At 42.4% G+C, this 25,061-nt stretch overlaps 1 protein-coding gene across 1 annotated transcript in view; it reads right to left on the bottom strand.

Moving 5' to 3' along the window:
* The window catches only part of iqgap2 (IQ motif containing GTPase activating protein 2), a 333,913-nt gene that overhangs the window by 127,720 nt on the left and 181,132 nt on the right, over positions 1-25,061 (bottom strand). Inside the window, exons 6-12 of the mRNA XM_048593829.1 lie at positions 11,325-11,392; positions 11,058-11,171; positions 10,562-10,740; positions 9,205-9,292; positions 6,707-6,870; positions 6,062-6,149; positions 4,808-4,971 (exon numbers count right to left, since the gene is read on the bottom strand). Coding sequence (XP_048449786.1) covers positions 4,808-4,971; positions 6,062-6,149; positions 6,707-6,870; positions 9,205-9,292; positions 10,562-10,740; positions 11,058-11,171; positions 11,325-11,392 — 865 coding nt within the window. The remainder of the gene's footprint in view (positions 1-4,807; positions 4,972-6,061; positions 6,150-6,706; positions 6,871-9,204; positions 9,293-10,561; positions 10,741-11,057; positions 11,172-11,324; positions 11,393-25,061) is intronic.

Below are 25,061 nucleotides of genomic sequence, written 5' to 3'. Positions count from 1 at the left end.
TGCAGTGCCACAACGATGCCACCCGAAGGTTGCAGGAACAGCACCTCCATATTCCGCTTGGGAACCCTGCAGCCTAATGGTATCAATGTGGACTTCACAAGCTTCAAAATCTCCCCTCCCCCTACCGCATCCCAAAACCAGCCCAGCTTGTCCTCGCCTCCCTAAGCTGTCCTTCCTCCCACCTATCCCCTCCTCCCACCTCCAGCCCCACCCCCATCTCCTACCTACTAGCCTCATCTTGCCCCTTGACCTGTCTGTCCTCCCTGGACTGACCTATCCCCTCCCTAACTCCCCACCTACACTCACCTTTACTGGCTCCATCCCCGCCTCTTTGACCTGTCTGTCTCCTCTCCGCCTATCTTCTCCTCTATCCATCTTCCCCTCTCTCCCTATTTATTTCAGAACCCCTTTCCCCTCCCCCATTTCAGAAGAAGGGTCTAGACCCGAAACGTCAGCTTTCCTGCTCCTCTGATGCTGCTTGGCCTGCTCTGTTCATCCAGCTCTACACCTTGTTATCTCAGATTCTGCAGCATCTGCAGTTCCTACTATCTCGGAGATCACTTATGTAATGGCTATTGTTCTTTCGCTATATTAGCCTTCATTCACTTCTAGATATTAGGAAGAGAAATGAGGAGCAACAATGTAACCAAGCTAAATGAACATTGAAGAGATATGCCTTCATGGAATAACATTCCTTGGAACCTCCCATATACAACATATTAATCTTGACAAACAGACTGCACGCAAACATTTGCTACAAAACCTGAACAGATATATAGGCAGGCTGTAGCACTGATCCATGAATGAAAAAAATCAAAGCACATGACCAACCAAATTTAAAAGGTGAAAAATTTCCAAATTCATCAACTCATTGACAGGTGCATCCCGCTTCTCAAAATATTTCTATGGTAACTGATTTTATGTCATTCTAAGCCAAAGACCATTCAAGGGTGTACAACATAGATTGTTATGAGGAGAGGTTATACAAATTAGGCTTGTGTTAACCAGAATTTACAAGGTTAAGGGACGGATCTGATCAAAGATATTAACAATAAAAGATATGGTAGAGAAAGATAAACTATTTACACTGGTTGGAGATTCTAGAACTTGGGAAGATAATCTAAAAATTAGGGCCAAACTGTTTAGGGGAGACATTAGAAAACAGTTCTGTGCGCGCGTGCGTGCAGACACACACACACACACAAAGTGTGGTAGATGTCTGGAGCCCTCTTCCACTTACAGCAGTGGATGCTCAATCAGTTACTAATTTTAAATCTGAGATGGGTAAGTTTTTATTAAACAGTGGTATGTGGAATAGGGAGTAAAGTCAGGTATATGGAATTAGGCCACAGATCAACCAAGATCTCAATGAATGTCAGAACAGGCTCCAGGGACTGAATGGTCGACTCCAGCTCCCATGCAATCATGACTGATATTGTACAAATTTGGCATAAAGTCATCACAGCACACAAAATACAAATGCCACACCAATTGATGTCTTCCCAGGGAAAAAATAGAAAGGGAATATCCAAGTAAAGACAGAATTTCTGGAGCTTTTTACTTTTGCTGCCGCATCTGAGCCAGCATAAATAAATGAAGGTCAATCCTGTATGTACCTAATGGTTAGTAGGTCACAGCAGTTAATTTCTGTTCTCCAGAAGAAACAACCCAGTAACGGATTCTGGTGTTAGACCCACATGAACTTTACAATTAGTGAAATAATACTCATTCCTCAATCTCATTACACCGTGTGATACACATAATGCTTCCTCATACTGGAAGATGATGATGCAGTTCCATAGTGTTTCAGGGTGTAAACGCTGTTTCCTACTCTGGTGCAGTTTTTGTCTACATTGCAATATTGGAGGGAGGCACTAAACCAATAAAAGCCAACAGGAGGGATAGTCTAAAATCCAAAATCAACTCTGAGTTGAAAAAAAACTACAAAGAGACTAAAATTCATCACGGTATAAGATTACAGAGTTCAGCCTAGACTAGTCTTCAATGGATTTTTGACCAAATGATTTTTATTAACCTTCACAGTAACTCATTCGTCAAAAATATAAGATGAATATCATCAACACAACCAAGTAACTTTAATGGTGTTACTTCTTTTTAAGCAGCTTCCTATACGGCGTTGAAATTATTGACAAAAATCACATCACCACAGAGGATCGAACAGTCTGGACCACTGCTACACAAACATTAAAGACGCCTACCGCTCAATCCCGTCCACATTTCAGAAAATCCAATCACAGCACTGTATTCCTCCTCCCAGTTTACAAGCAGAAGCTGAAATGGGAGAATCCTTCACAAAAAGTAGTACAGTGCTAGTCCGAGGCAGTGGCAGACTGTCTCCAGGACTGCTTGGAACCGATGGGACTAGACAGTCTTCAAGTGTTCAGCGGAAAACCTAGACGAGTATGCCACCATCATGGACTTCATTAGCAAATGTGTGCAGGACTGTGTACCAAAGAAGTCAATCCGCATGTTCCCCAACCAGAAACCTTGGATGAACCAGGAAATCCACGCTGTGCTGAAGACCAGACATGCAGCATTCAAGCCGGGTGACCCAGACCAATACAGAAAATCCAGATATGACCTCCGCAAAGCCATCAGAGAGGCCAAGAGACAGTACCAGACCAAGTTAGAAGCCCAGACCTACCAATGAACACCCACTGTCTATGGCAAGGCCTAAACAACATTACGGGATACAAAATGAAACCGTATAAGATAGCGGACAATGACACATCCCTCCCCAACATCTTTAATGCTTTCTATGCTCGGTTTGAGCAGAATACCACTGGCATGTCAACGCATTCCCCGACAGCCCCAGACACACCTATTCCCTCTGTCACCGCTGCAGAAGTCAGATCAGTTTTCCTGGGAGTCAACCTGAGGAAAGCGACAGGCCCAGAGAGTGTCCCTGGCCAAGTACTCGGATCCTGTGCGGACCAACTGGTGGAGGTATTCACTGACATCTTCAACCTCTCCCTACAACAAGCTGAAGTCCCCACCTGCTTCAAGACGACCACCATCAACCCCATACCTAAGAAAGTACACGCAATGTGCCTTACTGACTACCGCCCAATAGCTCTGACTTCAATAATCATGAAGTGCTTCGAGAGGCTGGTCATGGCCCATATCAACTCCAGTCTCCCAGCCTGCCTCGATCCCCTACAGTTTGCCTACCGACATAACAGGTCCACAGTAGCTGCCATTTCCCTAGCCCTGCACTCATCCCTGGAACATCTGGACAACAAAGACACCTACATCAGACTTCTGCTTGTTGATTGCAGCTCCGCCTTCAGCATCATTATTCCCTCCAGACTGATCACAAAACTGCATGACTTTGGTCTCGGCTCTATCCTCTGCAATTGGATCCTCAGCTTTCTGACCCACAGGCCGCAATCAGTGAGGATAGACAACTGCACCTCCTCCACAATAACACTCAACACTGGGGCCCCCCCCAAGGATGTGTCCTCAGCCCCCTACTGTACTCCTTGTACATCCACTTCTGTGTTTCCAAATTCTGAACGACCACCATCTACAAGTTCGCTGACGACACCACCGTACTGGGACGGATATCTAACAACAACGAGTCAAAATACAGAAGGGAGATAGAGGGCTTGGTGACATGGTGCAACGAAAACAATTTATCTCAACGTCAGCAGAACCAAAGAACTGATCATCGACTTCAGAAAGGAGGAGAACACACCCCCATCTACATCAACAGAACTAAGGTTGAGAGGGTAAAGAGCATCAAGTTCCTTGGAGTGACGATAACCGACAACCTGTCCTGGACTTCCCACGTAGATGTAACAGCCATGAAGGCACAACACCTCTTCTTCCTCAGGCAGCTCAGGAAATTTGGCATGTCCATAAGGTCGCTCACCAACTTCTACAGATGCACCACCAAAAGCATACTGTCCAGATGCATAATGTCCAGATCCAGTATGGCAACTGCACTGCCCAAGATCATAAGAAACTACAGAAGGTTGTAGGCACAGCTCAAACCATCACAGAAGCCAACCTTCCATCCACGGATAACACAGTGTGGAGCTGGAGGAACACAGCAGGCCATGCAGCATCAGAGGAGCAGGAAAGCTGATGTTGCGGGTCGGGACTCTTCTTCAGAAATCCATGGACTCTATTTATACGGCTCACTGTTGCGGAAAGGCAGCCATCATCAAAGACCCATCACACCCCTGTAATGCTCTCCTACAACCTCTTCCATCAGGCAAAAGATACAGAAGCCTGAACACACGCACCAGCAGGTTCAGAAACAGCTTCTTTTTGGCCGTTATCAGGCTGTTGAATGGACTCTAGCCTCAAATAATGTAACTTGCAATGTAACCTGTATGCCTCTAAGTCTTTTTGATCTGTACATCTTTTGCTTGCTGTGGTCTGCCTGTACTGCTCATAAACAAAGCTTTTCACTGTATTTCAGTACACGTGACGATCGATTGATCGATCGATCGATCAATCAATCAATCAATCAATCGATCAATCGATCAATCGATCAATCGATCAATCAATCAATCGATCAATCGATCAATCAATCAATCGATCAATCAATCAATCGATCAATCAATCAATCAATCAATCAATCGATCAATCGATCAATCGATCAATCAATCAATCAATCAATCGATCAATCAAAAAGCAAAGCTGGCAAGGATAGGTGTCACATTCACATGAACTATGAGGCATCTGGAGTGACGAGCCCGGATATATTTGAATAAAGATATTAATCATATTTTTCATGTGCTTCTTTGTTTGTAAAAAAAAAACTGTAAACATTTACCTCAGGATTCTGTTTCTGCAGGTTGGACAGTTCTACCTGGTACAAGTCAGCCATATGAGAGTATACTGCAGGCAACTGAGCCTGTGGCACCATTAATGCTTTCATAGTCTGGGCTGCATCACCATTGCGGATTGCAGCATTAATCTTTTCAACAGCTTCAAGCTCTGCATTAATATAAAACAAAAATATATAATCAGATCATCATGTACATCTATACTCAATATTTCAGCTGGGGGTTAAGATTACATACCAATCCCACCCATTCAATGGCAAAGGTAACTCTTGGGAAGAATCATGGAACATGTCAAAATTGGTGGTATAGCAGACAGTGAAGAAGGTTATCTCAGAGTACAACAGGGACCTTGATCAGATGGGCCAATGGGCCAAGGAGTGGCAGATGGAGTTTAATTAGGTAAATGTGAGGTGTTGCATTTTATTAAAGCAAATCAGGGCAGGAATTGTGGAGTTTATGGTATGGGTGTGGGGAGTGTTGCAGGATAAAGAGACCAGACTGTAGGTGCAGACCTCCACGAAAATGGAGTCACAGGTAGACAGTATGAAGAAGGTGGCACTTGGCATGTTGCCTTAATTGATCAGAACATCGAGTATAGGAGTTGGGACATCAAGTTGCAACTATACAGGGCATTGTGAGGCCACTTTTAGAATACTGCATTCAATTCTGGTTGCCCTTCTATAGGAAGGATGTTGTTAAACTTGAAAGGGTGCAGAAAAGATTTACAAGGACGTTGCCAGGACTGGAGGATTTGAGTTATAAGGAGCGACTGAATAGGCCGAGGCTATTTTGCCTGGAACGTGAGAGGCCAAGGAGTGACCTCAGAGGTTTATAAAATCATGAGGGGCATGGATAGGGTGAATAGCCAAGGTCTGCTTCCTAGAAGAGTCCAAAACGGGAGGACATACATTTAAGGTGAGGGGGTGGGGGAAGATTTAAAGAGGACCCGAGGGATAACTTTTTCCACACAGAGGGTGGCGCCAGTATGGAACGAGCTGCCAGAGGAAGTGATGGAGGCTGGTACAATTACAACATTTAAAAGGCATCTGGCTAGGTACGTGAATAGAAAGGATTTAGAGGAATATGGGCCAGATGCTGGTAAATAGGACAAGGTCAGATGGTGACGTCTGGTTGGTGCAGACAAATTGGACGAAAGGGTCTGTTTCTGTGTTGTGTGACTCTTGACTGACCAATTCATCAATAAAAGAAAACTGTAGTTCAAAAAGAAAAACAAAACTTACTAAGTTTATGGGCTTCAGCCTGGTCATTGGAAAGGTTAACTCCTGCTTGAAGGTCATCCTTGGTAAGCATACCAGAAAAATTCTCTTCCTGCAATACAGATTTTCATGCTTCAGTAAACTTCCTACAACATAACTCTCCAAACACTTGAACTCTACCATTTAAGGATGGCACGGGAAGCAGATGTATGGGAACACCACCAACTGCAAGCTCCCCTCCAAGTCACACAGGTTGCTGACTTGGAATGGTATTGGCATTTCTTCATTGCCACTGGGTCCAAATCCTGGAACTCCCTTCCTAACAGGACTCTGGGTTATCCTACACCAAATAGACTGCAGTGGTTCAAGAAGGTGACTCACCACCATCTCGAGGATAATTAGCAGTGGGCAATGTATGATGGACTGGCCAGTAAGGTCCCAGCTCCCATGCACAGACAACAAAGAAAATGCATCAATATTCTTAAAAATACTTAAGCACGCCTGTCAATAGTGGCCTTGATAAGCATTGGCCAATTTATCAAAATAGGATGAATGTATTGAGTAATTCTTAGAAACAGAAAATAAAACAGCAAACTAATGCAAATCACTAGCAAACCAAAGACAATTCTCAGTTTTTAAGCCAAAAAAAAATCAATTTCTTCACTCTACCTGTAATTTCTGTTCTCTGTGAGCATACAAGTGTGAGAGATACCATGTGGAATTCTCCGGTTTTACACCCACAAGCGTTAGTGGAGGGAATTGCAGACCAGCCAGTAAATTATCCTGATCATGTTTCTCTAGGGCTTCATTTACTTGTTGTAAACCTTTATTCACTAGGAAATAAGGAATGTAAAACAATTGGTAAATAGGAACCATAACAATTTTACAGTTGTACTGAATTTACTCACGTTATTTGAGAAAGGAAGGGTCACCTTGAATATAAACCTTCACCTGACAAAGGAGCAGTGCCCCCTAAAAGCTTGTGATTTCAAACAAACCTATTGGACTATAACTTGGTATAGTGTAACTTCTGACATTGAATATAAACCATCCAAGCAGATAAAGGAGGGGAAATACTAAGTTCTGCTAAATAAAAGTAATTACATGCAGTTCCGCAAAAAAAATCACAAGTGCTTGGATAATGAATCCCAGGTCAATTTGCTGTTCACATAGTGAAGACGCCAATTCCAAGAAGTAAGGCTCATGAAAGCCTTTTTTACTGGCTTAGATTTGCCGAGTGCGTTCTCTATTTATTTTTGGTGTTGTATAGCATTGGGCGTTTAGCTTTCTAACTCAAAAAATTTTGCAAATTCCACAAGTTTTAAAAGTAGTACATTGGGAGTTATTTAGTGACTTACATTTATCACTGCTCAAAAATTAACTCATGGGACAGGGTCATTTCTGGCTTGGCCAACATCTCTTGCCCAACCCAGAGGGTAATTAGGAGTCACCCACATTGTTGTAGGCCAGAACACAACGCAAGAATGGCAGATTTCCTTCTCTAATAGGCATTGATGAACCAGATGGGTTTTTTTTTTTACACCTATCAGCAGTGGTTTTATAGGTTTTTAATTCTAGATTTTTATTGATTTTAAACTTCAATATCAGCCATGGTGGAATTTGAACTCATATTCCTAGAGGATTAACATGGGCTTCTGGATTACCAATCCTGTAACATTACCGCTGTGTCACCTCCTTCCCTAACAAGGGAACAAGAACACTGGAACATAGGAACAGGACTAGGCCTTTCAACCCATCAAGTCATTCAACATGATCATGGCTGATTGAACACTAATGTCTCCTACTCACCTCATTCTCATAACCCTCTAGGTCACGACTAATCAGAAATCCATCAATATCTACTTAAACATACTCAACGTTGGAGCCTTCACAGCCTTCTGAGATAGAGAATTCCAAAGTTTCACAACTCTCTGAGTAAAATCATTTCTCCTCACCTCGGACCAAGTAGCATCCCCTTTATTTTTAAATTGTGCCCTCTGGTTCCAGACTTCCCAAACAGGGAAACATCTTGTCTACATAGTCGCTGTACATCTTTGAGTAATTTTTAAGTTTCAATGAGATCACCCTTCATTCTTCGAAACTCTAGGGAATACAGACCCAGTTTGCCCAAACATCACTTCATAGAATAGTCGCACCATCACGGGAGAAAGTCTGGCGAGCCTTCATTGCACTTCTTCAAATGGCAATAATATCTTTCCTGCAGTACTCTACACAGTACTCCAGGTGCAGCCTAACCAAGTTCCAACACACCTACTTTTTTTCGACCGCTTTCCATTTAAGAAATAACCTGTACATCTGTTTCTCCTGTCAAAGTGCATAACCTCTCATTTTTCCACTGATATATTCTATCTGCCATGTTCTTGCACATTTAATAACATGGTCCAAATCTTCCTGAAGCTGTTTTACATCTTCCTCGCAACACACATTCCAACTTAGCTTTATACATGGAATTTATACATTTGGTCCCCTCCTCCAAATCATTGATATATATTGTGAGCAGATAGGACCCAAACATTGACCCTAGTGTTAGCTCACTAGTCACAGCGTGTCAATGCAAAAATGACCAATTTATTCCCATGTGGTTTTCTTTTAATCAAAAGCTCATCCATGCCAATACATCATTTCCTATCCCATGTATTTTAATCTAAGCAGCCTCTTGCGGGGACCTTATCAGAACCCGTCTGAACATCTAAGCGTACTACATCCATGGCTCTCCATATCACCTTCTGTTAGTAACATCTTCAACAATCTCCAACAAGTTCATCAAACATGATTTCCAATTGCAATGACGAGAATCATAGAATCCCTACAGTGTGAAAACAGGCCCTTTGGCCCAACAAGTCCACACCGACCCTTGGAGCATCCCACCCAGACCCACTCCCCTGTAACCCACACACCCCTGAACACAATTTAGCATGGCCAATCCACCGAGCCTGCACATCTTTGGACTGTGGGAGGAAACCGGAGCACCCAGAGGAAACCCACGCAGACACGGGGAGAATGTGCAAACTCCACACAGACAGTCGCCCGAGGCTGGAATCGAACCTGGGTCCCTGGCGCTGTGAGGCTGCAGTGCAAAAAAAAACACTGTACATGTATATATTCAGGTAAACATTACACAAGAACAGGGAAAATTACCAACTCACCATTGACCTGATCAATAGTGTCTTGAATCTCCATACGGGTCAGAAGTTCCTCATACATATCTCTCTCTTCTGCTTTAATAGAATCGCTCTAAAAACCAGGATCATAACAAAGATGTACATAGCAATTTTTAATGGAATAGCATGGCACAAGTAGTGGATGCAGCTGGGATTCATCCAAAGTAAATCAGTTCTCAAGTCAATTTCATAAATTCTATTTTTTTTTTTTAAATAGAAACTCATTTGCATACCTAACATGCTGATTTGGGCAGTTACCCCCAAACCTTGAATCATCAACAAAATCTTCTGAACAAGTTTTCAGTGGGTAGCATGGATGGGTTGGACTAAAGGGTCTCTTTCCATACTGTATAAGTTCATGACTATGGCTATATAAGGTAATTCAGTGAACATATCCCCTAGCTTCCTTTACTCTAAAACTTCAGTCTGGAAAGGACAATAATTCATTAACTTAAAAATTATTCAAGTACTTTAATATTCTTCTTAGATCAAAGTGTCAGGTCCCAACTGTGGCAGTAGGGTGGAATCCTCAATTTCTTTCAAGCTTTTAGTGTATCCCCAGAATTTAGACAAATGTGGAACTCTCAGAAAATATTCCACAGAAGTGCAGAGCATAAAAATTTTACAGTCCGCCGTGTCCCACTTCTGCTTTCTTTCAGCTCATTGTTGACAGCACCATACTATTTAATATTTGAAGTAGCCTGCTCCCGAATTCTTTATAGTGTTATCCAGACAAAAATGATACACAGAACAAATATCTTACTCAAACCCCCATGACGACAGATTTTAATTTTAAAAGGATACCTAACTTAATCATGTTAAATGGCATGCATGCCTCTTTCACGAAAAAAAAAATCACTAAAAAATGAAAAGACAGCCAGTTCCAACATGTGCTTCTGGAGGGGAGAAACAATATGGCGGAAAAGCAAATAGGTTGTCTAAAATCTACTAATCTAGACATGAAGAACAAAATGATGCTTCCCATCATCAAAATTTCTGATGAGCTGCTTTCTGTTGCTCCAAACGAACCTCATTTCAACCCAGTGCTTCGTCAAACAGTCAGACTATATGGGAAATGTAACAGGGCACATCCTAAAACACAGCACACTAAAATTCACTACCTATGTTGTCACTTCTTCCTTACATTTTAAAGAAAGTGAATTCTGTTGCTGCATATGTTATCAGAAAGTAGAAAAACTTTAAAATCTATCAAGTTCAGCTACAAAACCAGAATAATCAGGCAGTGGAAAGCTAATTACAATTATTATTGATTGCTGACTTAAAAGAAGGTGACATTCTTAGTTTTATATATGCACAACCATCATTGAATAGGACATCCTACCTTGCTTTGGGCACTCTCTTGCTTTGTTTGTTTGGCCTGAGACAATTTATTTTGGTAATCCTGAGCCAAATTGTTCTCTATATTAGTCAAAATGGCATTTGGATTCATTAAAGCCTTTATGGTCTCCTCAGCATTCCCTCGAGATATTGCTTCATTGATTGCAATTACTGCAGCATGTACTGGATAAAGTTACAAGAAAACTAAATTAACCATAAAATGTGATAATGTGGAATTAACATATTTGCAAACAAAGCTAGAATTTAGAATTAAGCACTTCAAGAAAAAAAAGAGAAGGCCGTTAAATATCAAGTATAAATCCTTTCAATGAACCGAAATCTGTTTAAATAAAGTGAATTTTCAGCTCCAAACATTCTTTAGCAGTTTTATTACAGCTTAATTTCCATTACAGAAAGAGGCTCCCAAGGTATAGCTCGTTTTCCGGAGCCTGGGACAACTCCCCCCGATGCAAGATTTGACATTTATTGCACATACGTACAAGCAGCTTCATCAACTGAAAGTTCGTTTGCCAGAATTCCACCAATTTTACTGAATGCTGGCATCTGAATACCATACTTCTCCAATTCCTTACGCATATTACTTATTTCCTCCTCTGTAAGAGAAAATATAACATTACGTATCAGATGGTCTTAAATCTAAAGAAACTCTGCAGACAGAATTTAAAACATGATCACAAAGGAAGTCTCCTTAATTGGCATCTTTTTCAGGCAACCGTTTCAAGAATAAAACGGCAAGTAACACACACCTGTAAAATCCACTTTTCCCAGCAAGTCTTGGATTTGAGGGGCTATCCCAAGTTTGAACAGGTATAAACTGCAATGAAATCAAACATATAAAAGGACTTTGTATGTACAAGTAATACATTCATGCTCATCCCCATTTTCACATTCGGACTGGAGAAAAGAAAATGACATCTGTGAAATAAATTTAGTTATTGACACAAGTATATTGAACTAATCTATTGAGCACAGACTGCATAATGTTGATCAAATTAGACTTCAAATAATATCTATTATATTCTTGCAGAGGATGTGAATATCAGTGGCAAGGCCAGCATTTGTTGTGTAACCCTGTTTGCTTTTGAGAAGGTGGTGATAAGCTGAGTTCTTGAATCACTGTTCCACAGGAACACCACAATGTTGTTAGGAAGAGAATATTTTAAAATGGAGCGATCATGTCACTGAACTGTTGATATCACGGCTTTTAAAAATGGAAACTGAGCAAAAAGAAAGAAAGACAGTACATTTCAATTTTGGCTGCAATCGCCATATCCAATGTCGTGATCATCAATCAGATTTTCAGTGAGGTGTTCAATTCACATAAGGCATAGTTAAGGCACTGAGCAACTATTGAGGCAACAACCTGTTGAATGAATTTCTGTAGAGCCCTGACAAAGGGGTTCAGGCCAAAACATTGACTTTCCTGCTCCTCAGATGCGGTCTGACTGGCCGTGCTTTTCCAGCTCCACTCCCCAGTGAAAAAATTTCCTGTCCTACTTTACTCTCATTACAGTGGAATGCTACTATTTCCGTTGATACCCAAAATAAATCCTCATTCATGGTAAATATTAACAGGCAAGAGGTTCATCAGCCTTATTTAAGTCCAAGCATTAGTTAATGGTGCACTATGTATCCATTCACTGACAATATCATCTCCTGGTAGGCGAACAAGAGAAAACTGATTCATGGCAAATTCTGGGAGAACATCCATAACTTTCTTTACAGTTCATAAAATCATAGAATTCCCGTAGTGCGGAAACAGGCCATTTGGCCTATCAAGTCTGCACCCCGATCATCCGAAGAAGAGTAACCCATCCAGATCCACCCTGTGTAATCCTGCATTCCCACGGCTAATCCACCTAGCCTGCACATCCCAGGGCACTATGCACAATTTACCACGGCCAATCCACCTAACCTGTCCATCTTTGGACTGTGGGAGGAAATTGGAGCACCTGGAGGAAACCCATGCTGACACAGAGAGAATGTACGAACTCCACACAGATAGCTGCCAGAGGATAGAGTTGAACCAGAGTCCCGGGCGCTGTGAGGCAGCAGTGCTAAAATTGCCAAATGCAAATCTAGCATGATCTCCGAGCAGACCACTGATATCCACATAAACCACTAACACCACAATTAACTGCAAGCACAACCAATACAAAAGGGTATTATTGAATGAAATATGGACATTGGATAAAAGGTGACTTTCATATCAGACTTTCTTTCACTCATGTTCTCTTCCCTTCCTTACTCATGTCTCTTTTTCCTTTAGATTCTGCTTTCGTTCTGTTCATTGCATCCTCTTACAATTTTCACTTTAGAAATTTTTTAAAAAAAGATTCAAATATAAAGTAGCAGTTAAAACCACAAGTATCTGGTCAACAAGTACAAGTAGTATAGAGCATGATCCTTTCGAAACAGACAGCCTCCAGGAGGTTTGAAAACATAGCAAAGTTTAATTAAAACCCACTTAATCCAATTAATTTGCAAATAGAGGAGATCAGTACAAGAACAGAAGGGGAGGATGCTAGCTCATGCCCTGGAGTCCACACGTTATTTTGAAAAAGGAGTTTACTATTTGTTCTTCTCTTTCTAAATTAGTGAGTCCAATGTGAGCCGCTACCAACTACTCTGTAGTGCTCTTGATCCCTCTGATAGAATGTAAAGAGTGGGCGAGGATGATTGACCAACTAGTAATGAGCATCACATCTTTACTAGGGCCTGCAGCAATGCATGTTAGGCTACTTAGATTTATTTATTTATTTGTCACATGTCTGAAGTACAGGAATACATAAGTACAGCAAAAAGTGCACAAAGTTGTCATTCACTGGTGCCCACTTGGTTACAAAAACCAGAATTAAAAGATTTAACACAGCCGAAAGGTAAGCAAGAGAAAAAAAAAGTCCAGATCTCAGAGTCCCCAAGTCCCGTCTCCACAATGGTATAGGCACAGTTCCAATCGCCAGGACACCCAAGAGACTGCCGCCAATGCCATATGAAAGGCCCAATCTCACCACCATTGCAGCCTCACTGACCCGCTCTCACCACCGACTGCTACCACCTCACGTAAGATGATAAGAGCCTTTGGTATTTGGTGGTGTCATCAACATGGATAAAGGATAAGTTAACTAATAGAAAACAAAGAGTTGGGATAAGGAGGGCACTTTCAGGATGGCAGCCTGCAACTACAGAATACAACAGGCGCTAGCGCTGGGATCACAATTATTTCCAGTATGCATTAATGACTTGGATGAGTAAAATGAATGTACCATAGCCAGGTTTAGTGATGACAGAAAAAATAGATGGGAAGGTATGTGGTGAGGGTGGCTCAAACACACCATGCAGAGGGACATACACAGGTTAAGGGAGTGGGCAAAAAAATTGGCAGATAGAATGTAAATGTGAGAGCACATGAGGTGATGCGCTTTGGCAGGAAGAATAGAGGAACTGAATATCTAAATGGAGAAAGACTGTAGAAAGCTACAGAGCAGAAGGATTTGGGGTCCTTGTGCACGAATCACAAAAAAGTAGCATCCAAGTTTAGTAGGTAATAGGGAAGGCAAATGGAATGTTGGTTTTTTTTCCCAAAAGGAATGGCATACAAGATTAGGGAAGTCTGGCTAAAACTATACAAAGCACTAGTTAGATCTCTCCTGGAATGCTGTGAGCAGCTTGGGGCCCCATATCTAAAGAAAGATATGGGATCATTGGAGGCAGTCCAGGGGAGGTTCACTAAGTTGATGTCAGGTCTTGAGGGCTGGTCTTTTGAGGATAGGTTGAGTTGGTTGCACCTGTGATCATTAAAAGTTTAGAAGAATAAGACGGACCTTATTAAAGCATACAAGATTCTTAAGGGGACTTGACAGGGTAGATGCAGAGAGGTTGTTTCCTTTTGTGGGAAACTCTACCACCAGAGGGCATAATCTCAGCGCATGGGATCCACCCACATTAGACAGAGACAAGGAGACAGAGGGTTGTGAATGTGTGGAATTCTTTACCCACGAGGGTTGTAGAGGCGGAGAGGTTTAGTTTATTTAAAAATCTGTCTATCCCAGTTTTGATCAGTCATGGAATTGAGGGTTATGGTGAAAAGACAGGAAAGTGGAGAATTATCAGATCAGCCATGATCTCATCAAGTGGCAGAGCAGACTTGATAGGCTGAATGGCCTACTCCTCTGTGTTATGGTCCTTTCTCTGATTAGGAAATTCTAAGCAAAAAGTCACGTTCTGGGTGAACAGAAGTGCTACCAGTTCAGACATCTATTCTATCTTAATAATCCCATGGCACAATAGGGGCAGCAACAAATTCTCCCAATATCCTTGCCAACTCTCATCCCTCAGTCACAATTCTGTTTGAGAAGAAATACTATCACATCGTATTTCAAACGATAATTTAGTGTGAAATCCTGCTATTTTGACACTATTAGACAGTTTAGATGTTTGCATTGTAATTAATCTGATTTTATCGCAATGTGCCAATTCACAACAACAGTCACTTTCATTATAGTTTGTGTTTTTCAGGTTTTACCTTTCAGAGCCTAACACACTACTAACGCTACTTTACAAAAATCACAGCCTTCAAAGATGACAAGAACAAGTATTCAAGGTAGATGAGATGTAAAAACACTCTAAACTAACAGCACTGCAGTGTAATAACAAGCTCTTTTAGTCTCTTTACAGTGTCATATTTGTTACACTCCTGTGCAGCATACCATTCATCCATAGATTGAGGATTGGCTTAATTCCCATCATCATTAAACCGATAGAAGAGTCATCGACAGTGCTATAAAGCAGTATTTACACAGCAATAACCTGCTCACTGATGCTCAGTTCAGATTCTGCCACAACCACATAGCTACTGGCCTCATTCCAGTTTTGGTCTAAACATGGACTAAAGAGCCTGAAATTTAGAGGTTATCAGAGAGTGATTGCCCTTGAGATCTTGGTAGTACTTGGCAACGTATGGCATCATGAAGCCATAGCAATGGGAATCAAGGGAATCACTCCAGTAGCTTGAGTCGGAACCAGCAGACAGGAAGCTGGTAGTAGCTGTCGGTTGGCCAATCATCTCAGTGCCAGAACATCACAGGAGTACCTCAAGCTATTGTTCAGAGCCAAAACATCTTCAGCTGCTTTATCAATGACCTTCCCTCCATCATAAGTTCAGAAACATGTTTGACACTATTGACTCCTTATGTTCTCAGCTCATTAGGTTCTGAAACAGCACGTACCCACTTGCAGATGATCTGGGCAACAACCTGCCTTGGGCAGAACAGTGGAAAATAACATTGGTACCACACATAATCCAGGCAATGACCACCTTCAAAAAAGTGGTGACCCTAAACCATCTCCCGCTAATTCTGCTGATTTCCCCCGCATCCTGGAAGCTACCACTAACAGAAATGGAACTGGACCAGCTGTATGAATATTGTGGTGAGAGGATTATGTAACTTACTTCTGGTTCCCAAAAGTCTGTCTATCATCTGCAAGACACAAGTCAGCAGTGTAATGGAACACTCTCCACTTACCTGGATTAGTGTCACTCCTGTACCAACTAAAAACTAATCAGCTGTGAATATCTAACATTTAACTTTTGAATACCTATAGGATTTTGGATACTTGACAACTGCATAGTAGATCAAGGACCCAGGGGAGCTAATTCTGCAAGAGAACATAAAAAAGGAAAAAAAGATAAGACCCTGTTAGCAACTATGCTGGTACTTGAAAAGCAGCCAAACCACACAAGAGGGAGTCACACTCATCAGGTGGGAGAAAATTCCCTTTCTTTCTCTGCAAGATATTATATGAGGGACTAGCCACATAAGCACAATGGCTACAAAAGCAGATCAGAGGCTAGGAATCCTGTAGCGAGTAACTCATCTCTTGACTCCCCAAAGCTTATCCACCACCTGCAAGGCATAAGTCAGGAGTGTGACAGGCACACCTGACTTGTCTGGATGGATGCAGCTTCAACAACATTGAAGAAGTTTAACACCATCCAAAACAAAGCAGCCCACTTGATTGGCACCAGATCCACAAGTTTTCACTCCCTGTGCAGCAGGTCACAGCAGCAGTGCGTATAGTCTACAAGATGCACTGCAAAAATTCATCAAGGCTTCCTAGATTCCTAACAGCTCCCAAATACTCAACCAGCGCCATCTAGAAGGTCAAAGGCAGCAGACGTATTGGAACACCACTGCCTGCAAGTTCTCCTCCAAACTACTCACCGTTCTGACTTGGAACTATATTGCTGTTCCTTCAATGAGTCACTGGGTTAAAAGCCTGAAACGCATTCTTTTACAGCATTGTGGGTCTACCTACATTAAACAGACTATGGCAGTTGAAAAAGACAGTTCATCACCACCTTCTTAAGGGCACCTAGGGACAGGCAATAAATGCTGGCACAGCCTGCCAACCCCACATTTCCTGAATAAATAAGTCAATATATTATGAAGCAGAGTTGATTTTACAGTCAACATAGTATATTTGTGTTACCAGATCAAGGAAAGGCAAAATGACACAATTAATGAATATTTAAAAAAAACTTACTAGTCTCAATTGTTCATAAGATTTTAACATATGCCTTTTTACTTCAGCAAGACATTGATTAAGAGCCAAGTACATAGACCCATAGGAAATAATACTTAAGGATGGTCAGTTCAACACAAAGCCAAAAATTTTAGAACACATGGGCCTGACGACTGAAATATCATCAGTTCTTCAATTACAGGAAGCATGAGATCTGACTCATAGAACATAGAACAGTACAGCACAGTACAGGCCCTTTGGCCCACGATGTACTGCTGAACTTTTACCCTAAACCTATGGTCTATCTAACCTCCACCGCTACCTTATGCTATCATCCATATGCCTATCTAATAGCCGCTTAAACGCCCCTAATGAGGCCGACTCCACTACCCTCTCCGGCAATGCATTCCACGCCCCTACCACTCTCCGAGTAAAGAACCTACCTCTGACGTCTCCCCGATATCTACCTCCACTCACTTTAAAACTATGTCCCCTCGTAAAAGCCACCTCCACCCTATGAAAAAGTCTCTGGCTGTCTACTCTATCTATACCTCTGATCATTTTGTACACCTTTATCAAGTCACCTCTCATCCTTCGTCGTTCTAAAGAGAAAAGCCCTAGCGCTCTCAACCTTTCCTCGTAAGACCTTCCCTCCATTCCAGGCAACATCCTGGTAAATCTCCTCTGCACCTTTTCCAACGATTCCACATCTTTCCTGTAATGAGGTGACCAGAACTGGACACAATACTCCAGATGTGGCCGAACCAGGCTTTTGTATAGCTGGAGCATAACTTCATGGCTCTTGAACTCAATCCCTCTATTAATGCAAGCTGACACACCATACGCCTTCTTAACAACTCTATCCACCTGGGTGGCAGCTTTCAGGGAACTGTGAACATGAATCCCAAGATCCCTCTGCTCCTCCACACTGCCAAGAATCTTTCCATTAACCCTGTATTCTGCTTTCAAGTTTGTCCTTTCGAAATGAATCACCTCACACTTTCCAGAGTTAAACTCCATCTGCCACTTCTCAGCACAGCTCTGCAACCTATCAATGTCCCTTTGTAACCTAGAACAGCCCTCCGCACTGTCCACAACGTGACCCACCTTCGTATCGTCCGTCGACTCAAAGTAACTGACATTGATAAAACATATGCAATGAACGTACAGTCCATATTGGAAAATGGCTGGTCAAAAATTAAGCAAAAGTGAGATACAAGTTGCTGGTGGGACTCAAAAAGCTAATTTAAGTGTCAACGGATTGTTGCATCATTATTTAGTACGTGTGCTGTACATCATGCAGCAGAGGTTTAAACAATCACAATTTGATGTAAAAGATCCCCTACTGCAATCTGAAGAGGAACAGACTTCCCATTTCTTGGTCAACGCTACTGAATACTAATTAACTGACTGTCCAGCTTTTTCCTGAACAGAGGATTTCCCTGCTACCATGGTCAACAGGGCCCTCCAGCTGTGTCTGACCCACTTCCCAAACTCCTACCCTCACCCCTTCTCTCCTCTCCCATAACGATAGAGCCCCACTTCTCCTCATATTCTATCCCACCAGCATCTGCATCCAAAGGATCATTAGCCACCATTTGCACCACCTCCAGTGGAATGTCACCATCAGATACAAATTCCCCTCCCCTCCTCGTCAGCATTCCACAGGGACCATTCCCTCCTAGTCCACTTCCAACATTTCCTCACACCACCATCACACCTTCCGATGCAATCACAGAAGGTGTAACATTTGCCTGTTTACTTCCTCCCTTCTCAGTATCCAAGGCCCAGACACACCTTCCAGGTGAAGCAGTGATTTACATGCACTTCACTCAATCTAGTCTACTGTCGTCTTTGCTCACAAAATGGTGTCCTCTACACTGGGAACATGAAACACAGACTGGGTGAATGCTTTTTGGAACACGTGCATTCTATCTGCAAAAATGATCCTGGGCTTCCAGTTGCCTGCTACTTCAAAACACAACTATTCCCTGGTTAACATCTCTGACTCAGGCTTGCTGCAGTGCTCCTGCGAAGTTCAGTGTAAGCTGGAGGAACAGCATCTCATCTTCTGCTTGGGAAGTCCCTTCAGGACTCCACATCAAGTTCAATAATTTTAGAATACCTCTATGTCATTTAGCCACCCCCACACTCCAGGTCCTGCCATGACATGAGCTGCTTTCAGCAAAGCTAAACCATTTTCACCAACTTGTCCTATTATCACCTATCTAGCTTTTCTTCTTCCCTGGCTTACTACCAACAATCCTTTCACCTGCCTAACTTTTAACCTCTCTCTCTGGGCTCTGCCACCACCACCACCACCTCCTATCTGCTCACTCATCTTCCCCCACTCCCAGTCATTAAAATAAATACACCTAGTCCCAGTTGCTATTAGTTCTGAAGGATCATTGAACCGGAAATGTTAGCTCTGCTTTCCCTCCATAGATGCTGCCAGACCTGTTGAGGTTTTCCAGTGATTTCTGCCTTAGTTTGAGATTTTCAGCATTCACATTTCTGTTTTTATGTATTATATAAATAACTGTTTATTTGCTGCTTGCACAGTCCTTCAGGGTGCAAACTGGCTGCAGTGAATGGCTGCATATCCACTTTGACTAAGTCTCAAAAATAATTCCATGATTTTAAAGCAGTTTAAAGGTAGAGGATTGCAAATTCCTCCTGCTCAATAAAAAAGCAAAATAGTCACAATACCACAAGATGGCACCACCTTCCTATTTTGAGACACTGTGCATCTGAAACACACATCTTTCAAAGATATGAACATTTCACACATCTTCTCTAGTTCGAAATTATTTTTGAGATTTTGATTAGCGGTCAATGTGGAAGTAATTACCACACGACAAAGCGAACTATGACTGCTTTAGTAGATTCTTATGCAACTGCACTCGGGCAAAGAAACAGCTTCTCAGATTGAGAGTTCCTGCAAAGGCTTCTCAGCAACAATTACAATAAAGAAACTTTGTAACGTAAAGACCAGCCCTACAGTACTTAGAAATAAACCTTTAATCTTAATGGCTCCTGGCAGCCTTTGAAATATCTAATTACCAACTCGACTGACCGGGTTGCATCGTGCCTTGCTGCCTCAGAATGCCTCAAAATACTTTGTTTAATTGGTTTATTCTTTTGTCCCCGAAGTGCAGTAATTGCCTTTATGCAGGGTAAACGCTTCCAACAAACAATTGGGAAACAACATTCCTCCTGTTTTGGTGGCATTGCTTGAGGAAAGAAGATTATTGCAATATCAGAACTTTCTGCTGGTCTAGTAATAGCTCCATGAACCCCTGGACCAGGCAGACAAGACCCTGGTTTAACATGCCTTCCAGCGATTGTTAAGTATTTGCCGAGAGACAGCCTAAAACACGAATTCAATGCTGTAAAGGGGCTCAAACTTACAAGTCCCAGGCAAGCAAGAAAAATATGGCACAAATATATCCATGCTAGCATTAATGGAATTGTAGAAGGGTGAAATGATTTAAGGGGTTAATGATGGATTCTGCAGAGGAACAGCTGCAGATCGCAAAGTAGTAAAACGAACATCAAGGCCTCTCTCATCATCTCAGTAACAATGTCTATCAGATCAATGTCATTTGAACCTAGTTGCTATCATGCAATAAACTCATCAAGACACTGCCAGAGTAAGGTTCCCGAGTCAGGGCTTGTCTGCTTCGATCACTTCGCTTCTCTTTCTTTGGTTCTATTTATCTTTTTTCATTTTATTTACCTCGTCCTGAGCTGGGACGGCATTAGCAGCAGCGAGGAACCGCAGTGTAAACCTCATGGCAGCGGCGAATGGACCCATCGTGATTCTAGTGAGCCCTTATTTACTTATCCCAGGGTGAGCATGGGACCTGGCATCAGAATTGGCGGCTGTTACACTGGAAGCAACGTCAGCGAGGTGGGCCCAGTGGCAAAAGATGGCACTTGAGAATCAGCGACTTTGTTGTTGGTTGGTCAAATGCTGGTGGCAGCAAAGCTGTGCAGAAAGGCATCACAGCGACATTGACAAGGTGTGCCCAGCAGCAGGAGATGTGACTGACATTGGTTGGTCTGGGGTAGGTGGCAGCGAGATGGTAGTGGAGGAGAATTGGCCCATTGGAGAAAAAAAACGGTGCCCGAAGAGTGACAACTTCAATGTTGGTTGGGTCAGCTGTAGGTAGCAGCTAGGCAGTAGGGAAGGGATGACAGCGTGGGCATCGTTGATGATGAGCTGGCTCAGGACTGATGGACTCTTCTTAGTTATATCTTTCTATTTTTGTTTTATTCTGATTGGGGAGGTGATGGGCCTAGGGGTATTGCTGGTAGACTATTACTCCAGAAACTCGGCTAATGCTCTGAAGACCTAGGCTCAAATTCTGCCATGGCAGACCGTAGAATTTAAATTCAATATAAAAAAAACTTGGAATTAAGAGTCTACTGATGACCATGAAACCATTGCCAATTGTTGGAAAAACCCATCTGGTTCACTAATGTCCTTCAGGGAAAGAGATCTGCCATCCTCACCTGGTCTGGCCTTGTTGTGATTCCAGACTGACAGTAATGTGGTTGACTCTCAACTGTCCTCTGAAATGGTTTAGCAAACTATTTGTGATTTTTGTAAATGATTTGGATGAAGGAGTGGAAGGGTGGATTAGTAAGCTCACGGACGATACAAAGGTGGGTCGAGTTGTGGATAGTGCGGACGGCTGTTCTAGGTTACAAAGGAACATTGATGGGATGCAGAGCTGGGCTGAGAAGTGGCAAATGGAGTTTAACCCTGAAAAGTGTGAGGTGATTCATTTTGGAAGGACAAACTTGAAAGCAGAATACAGGGTTAACGGAAAGATTCTTGGCAGTGTGGAGGAGCAGAGGGATCTTGAGGTTCATGTTCACAGTTCCCTGAAAGCTGCCACCCAGGTGGATAGAGTTGTTAAGAAGGCATATGGTGTGTTAGCTTTCATTAATAGAGGGATTGAGTTCAAGAGCCGTGAAGTTATGCTCCAGCTATACAAAAGCCTGGTTCGGCCACATCTGGAGTATTGTGTCCAGTTCTGGTTGCCTCATTAAAGGGAAGATGTGAAAGCGTTGGAAAAAGTGCAGAGGAGATTTACCAGGATGTTGCCTGGAATGGAGGGAAGGTCTTACGAGGAAAGGTTGAGAGCGCTAGGGCTTTTCTCTTTAGAACGACGAAGAATGAGAGGTGACTTGATAGAGGTATACAAAATGATCAGAGGTATAGATAGAGTAGACAGCCAGAGACTTTTTCCTAGGGTGGAGGTAGCTTTTACGAGGGGACATAGTTTTAAAGTGAGTGGAGGTAGATATCGGGGAGACGTCAGAGGTAGGTTCTTTACTCAGAGAGTGGTAGGGGCGTGGAATGCATTGCCGGAGAGGGTAGTGGAGTCGGCCTCATCAGGGGCGTTTAAGCGACTATTAGATAGGCATATGGATGATAGCATAAGGTAGCGGTGGAGGTTAGATAGACCATAGGTTTAGGGTAAAAGTTCAGCAGTACATCGTGGGCCAAAGGGCCTGTACTGTGCTGTACTGTTCTATGTTCTATGAGTCAGATCTCATGCTTCCTGTAATTGAAGAACTGATAATATTTCAGTCATCAGGCCCATGTGTTCTAAAATTTTTGGCTTTGTGTTGAACTGACCATCCCTTTGTATATCAACATTTCCCAATCTATCGCCATTTAAAAAGTATTCTGCCATTCTGTTTTTCTCATTGAGTCAACTTCACATTTATCCATGTTATGCTGTATTTTCCATGTAGTTACCCACTCATCCAACTGTCCTAAACCTCCTTGTGCAGCTGGAGGAACACAGCAGGTCAGGCAGCATCAGAAGAGCAGGAAAGTCAACATTTCGGGTCGGGACCCTTGTTCAGAAATGGGGAGAGGGAGGGGAGCTCAGAAATAGAGAGAGAGAGGAGGGGTAGGTAGGTGGGATGGTGAGAGGTGAATGCAGGAAGAGTGTGGTGGGAATTGGTCAGTGAGGTGGGAGGGGCAGATAGGTGGGGGAGAAGATGGACAGGTTGTGAGGTCAAGGAGGTGAGGATGTGAGGGAGGGTTGGTCATGGGATGAAGCTGGGGTTGGGGAGATCTTGAAATTGTTAAAATCCACATTTAGGTCATTGGACCTGGCCTGCTGTGTTCCTCCAGCTCCACACTGTTATCTCGACTCCAGCATCAGCAGTTCTTATTGTATCTAAAGCTTTTATCCCTTGGAGCTTTTTTACATGCTTTTCAACACTCACAGATCTCTTTTGATTCTATCATCCAAATCATAAATATGTATTTTGTGAATAGCTGGACCTAATCATCGGTCCCTGCATATGTTACTGTAATGTTGACTAATAGTGAGTGCAAACAAACATTTGTAATAATCTAATGTGTTTTTCAAGAGGCAGAAATCTGATTTTAAAATATTCCTTAATGTTTTAAAAGTTAGCTCAAGCTATGTAGGGTTTCAAAAATAATTGGCAATTAAGCAGCTATTTACAGAACATGCTTTAACGTAGAAACTAAATTAACCATTATTATACAACAGGATTCTGCCATTCTACTAACGAGCCATGATATACCCAGACTTGGGGGAAAAAAGTATCTGGGCTGATTACCAGTGAAACAGGAGTAAAAATGGCTTCTGTGTGCCCCTGCATTAACTCAACATTCAGGTCATTACTGTCAGGGGCAACACTGTTCACAGAAGAGTTTGTGGAATCCATCACTTTCAGCAGTACGCGTTACATTCGGTGACAGAAGTGCTCTCTCAGCTATGTGCTCGATTAGCTGCTATTTTTGACAGTAAATAGCAATGTGGGTTTAAATTACAACCTACAATGTACCAAGGACAGTCAAAAATATTTTAGTGTCTGTGCGTGATGAGTAAAGACCAGATGATAACCCAAATCAACCTGAACTAATCGTGTACGACACTTCCAACCTGTGTGTCTTTTAAAGAAAACTTTATTTGAGAGCAGTGAAATGTAGAATTACATTGTATGACATACTACTTAAAGCACAAAAACAGGTGAAAAAGATAGAGTTATAGAGTCCTACAGCACAGAGACAGGCCCTTTGGCCCAAACTAGTCCATGCCGATCAAAATTGTGCATCCACGCTAATGCCATTTCCCTGCACTTGGTCCTTATCCTTCCAAACCTTTCCTATCCATGCATTCATCCAAATGCCTTTTAAATGCTGTTAATATACCTGCCTCAACCACTTCTGCTGGCAGCTCATTCCATACATGTACCATCCTCTGTATAAAAAAAGTTACCCCTTAGGTTCCCATGTATTCTTTCCCCTCCTATCTTAAACTGATGCCCTCTAGTCCTCGATTCCCCAACCCTGGGAAAAAGACTGAGTGAATTCACCCTATCATCCATGCCTCTCAATCTTTCAAGCCTCGATAAGATCCCCTCTCAGTCTCCTAAGCTCGGAGGAAAAATGCCCCAGCTTGTCCAACTGGTCTCTATAACTCAGTCCCTTGAGTCCTTGCAACATCCTTGTAAATTCCTTTTGCACTCTTTCCAGTTTAATAGCATCCTTCCTATAGCAAGGTGACCAAAACTGAACACAATACTCCAAGTGCGGCCTTCGTAACGTCCTGTACAACTGCAACATAATTTCCCAGCTTCTGTACTCAATGTCCTGACTAATGAAAGCCAGTGTGCCAAAAGCCTTCTTCACTGCCTTGTCTACCTGTGACTCCGCTTTCAGAGAACCATGCACCTTAACTCCAAGGTCCCTCTGTTCCACTACACTCCTTAAGGCCCTATCATTCACCATAAAGCTCCTACCTTGATCTGACTTTCCAAAAATGCAACATCTCACACTTATCTATGTTAAACTCCATTTGCCTTTTCTCGGCCCACTTCCCCAGCTGATCAAGATCCTGCTGCAATTTCTGATAACCTTCCTCACTGTCCACGATACCGCCTATTTTAGTGTCATC

The sequence above is a fragment of the Rhincodon typus genome, chromosome 3, assembly GCF_021869965.1.
Source record: "Rhincodon typus isolate 14 chromosome 3, sRhiTyp1.1, whole genome shotgun sequence".
NCBI classification, from domain to species: Eukaryota; Metazoa; Chordata; class Chondrichthyes; order Orectolobiformes; family Rhincodontidae; genus Rhincodon; species Rhincodon typus.
Note: the sequence above shows the minus strand (reverse complement) of the source record. Positions and strands in the feature narration are given on the sequence as shown.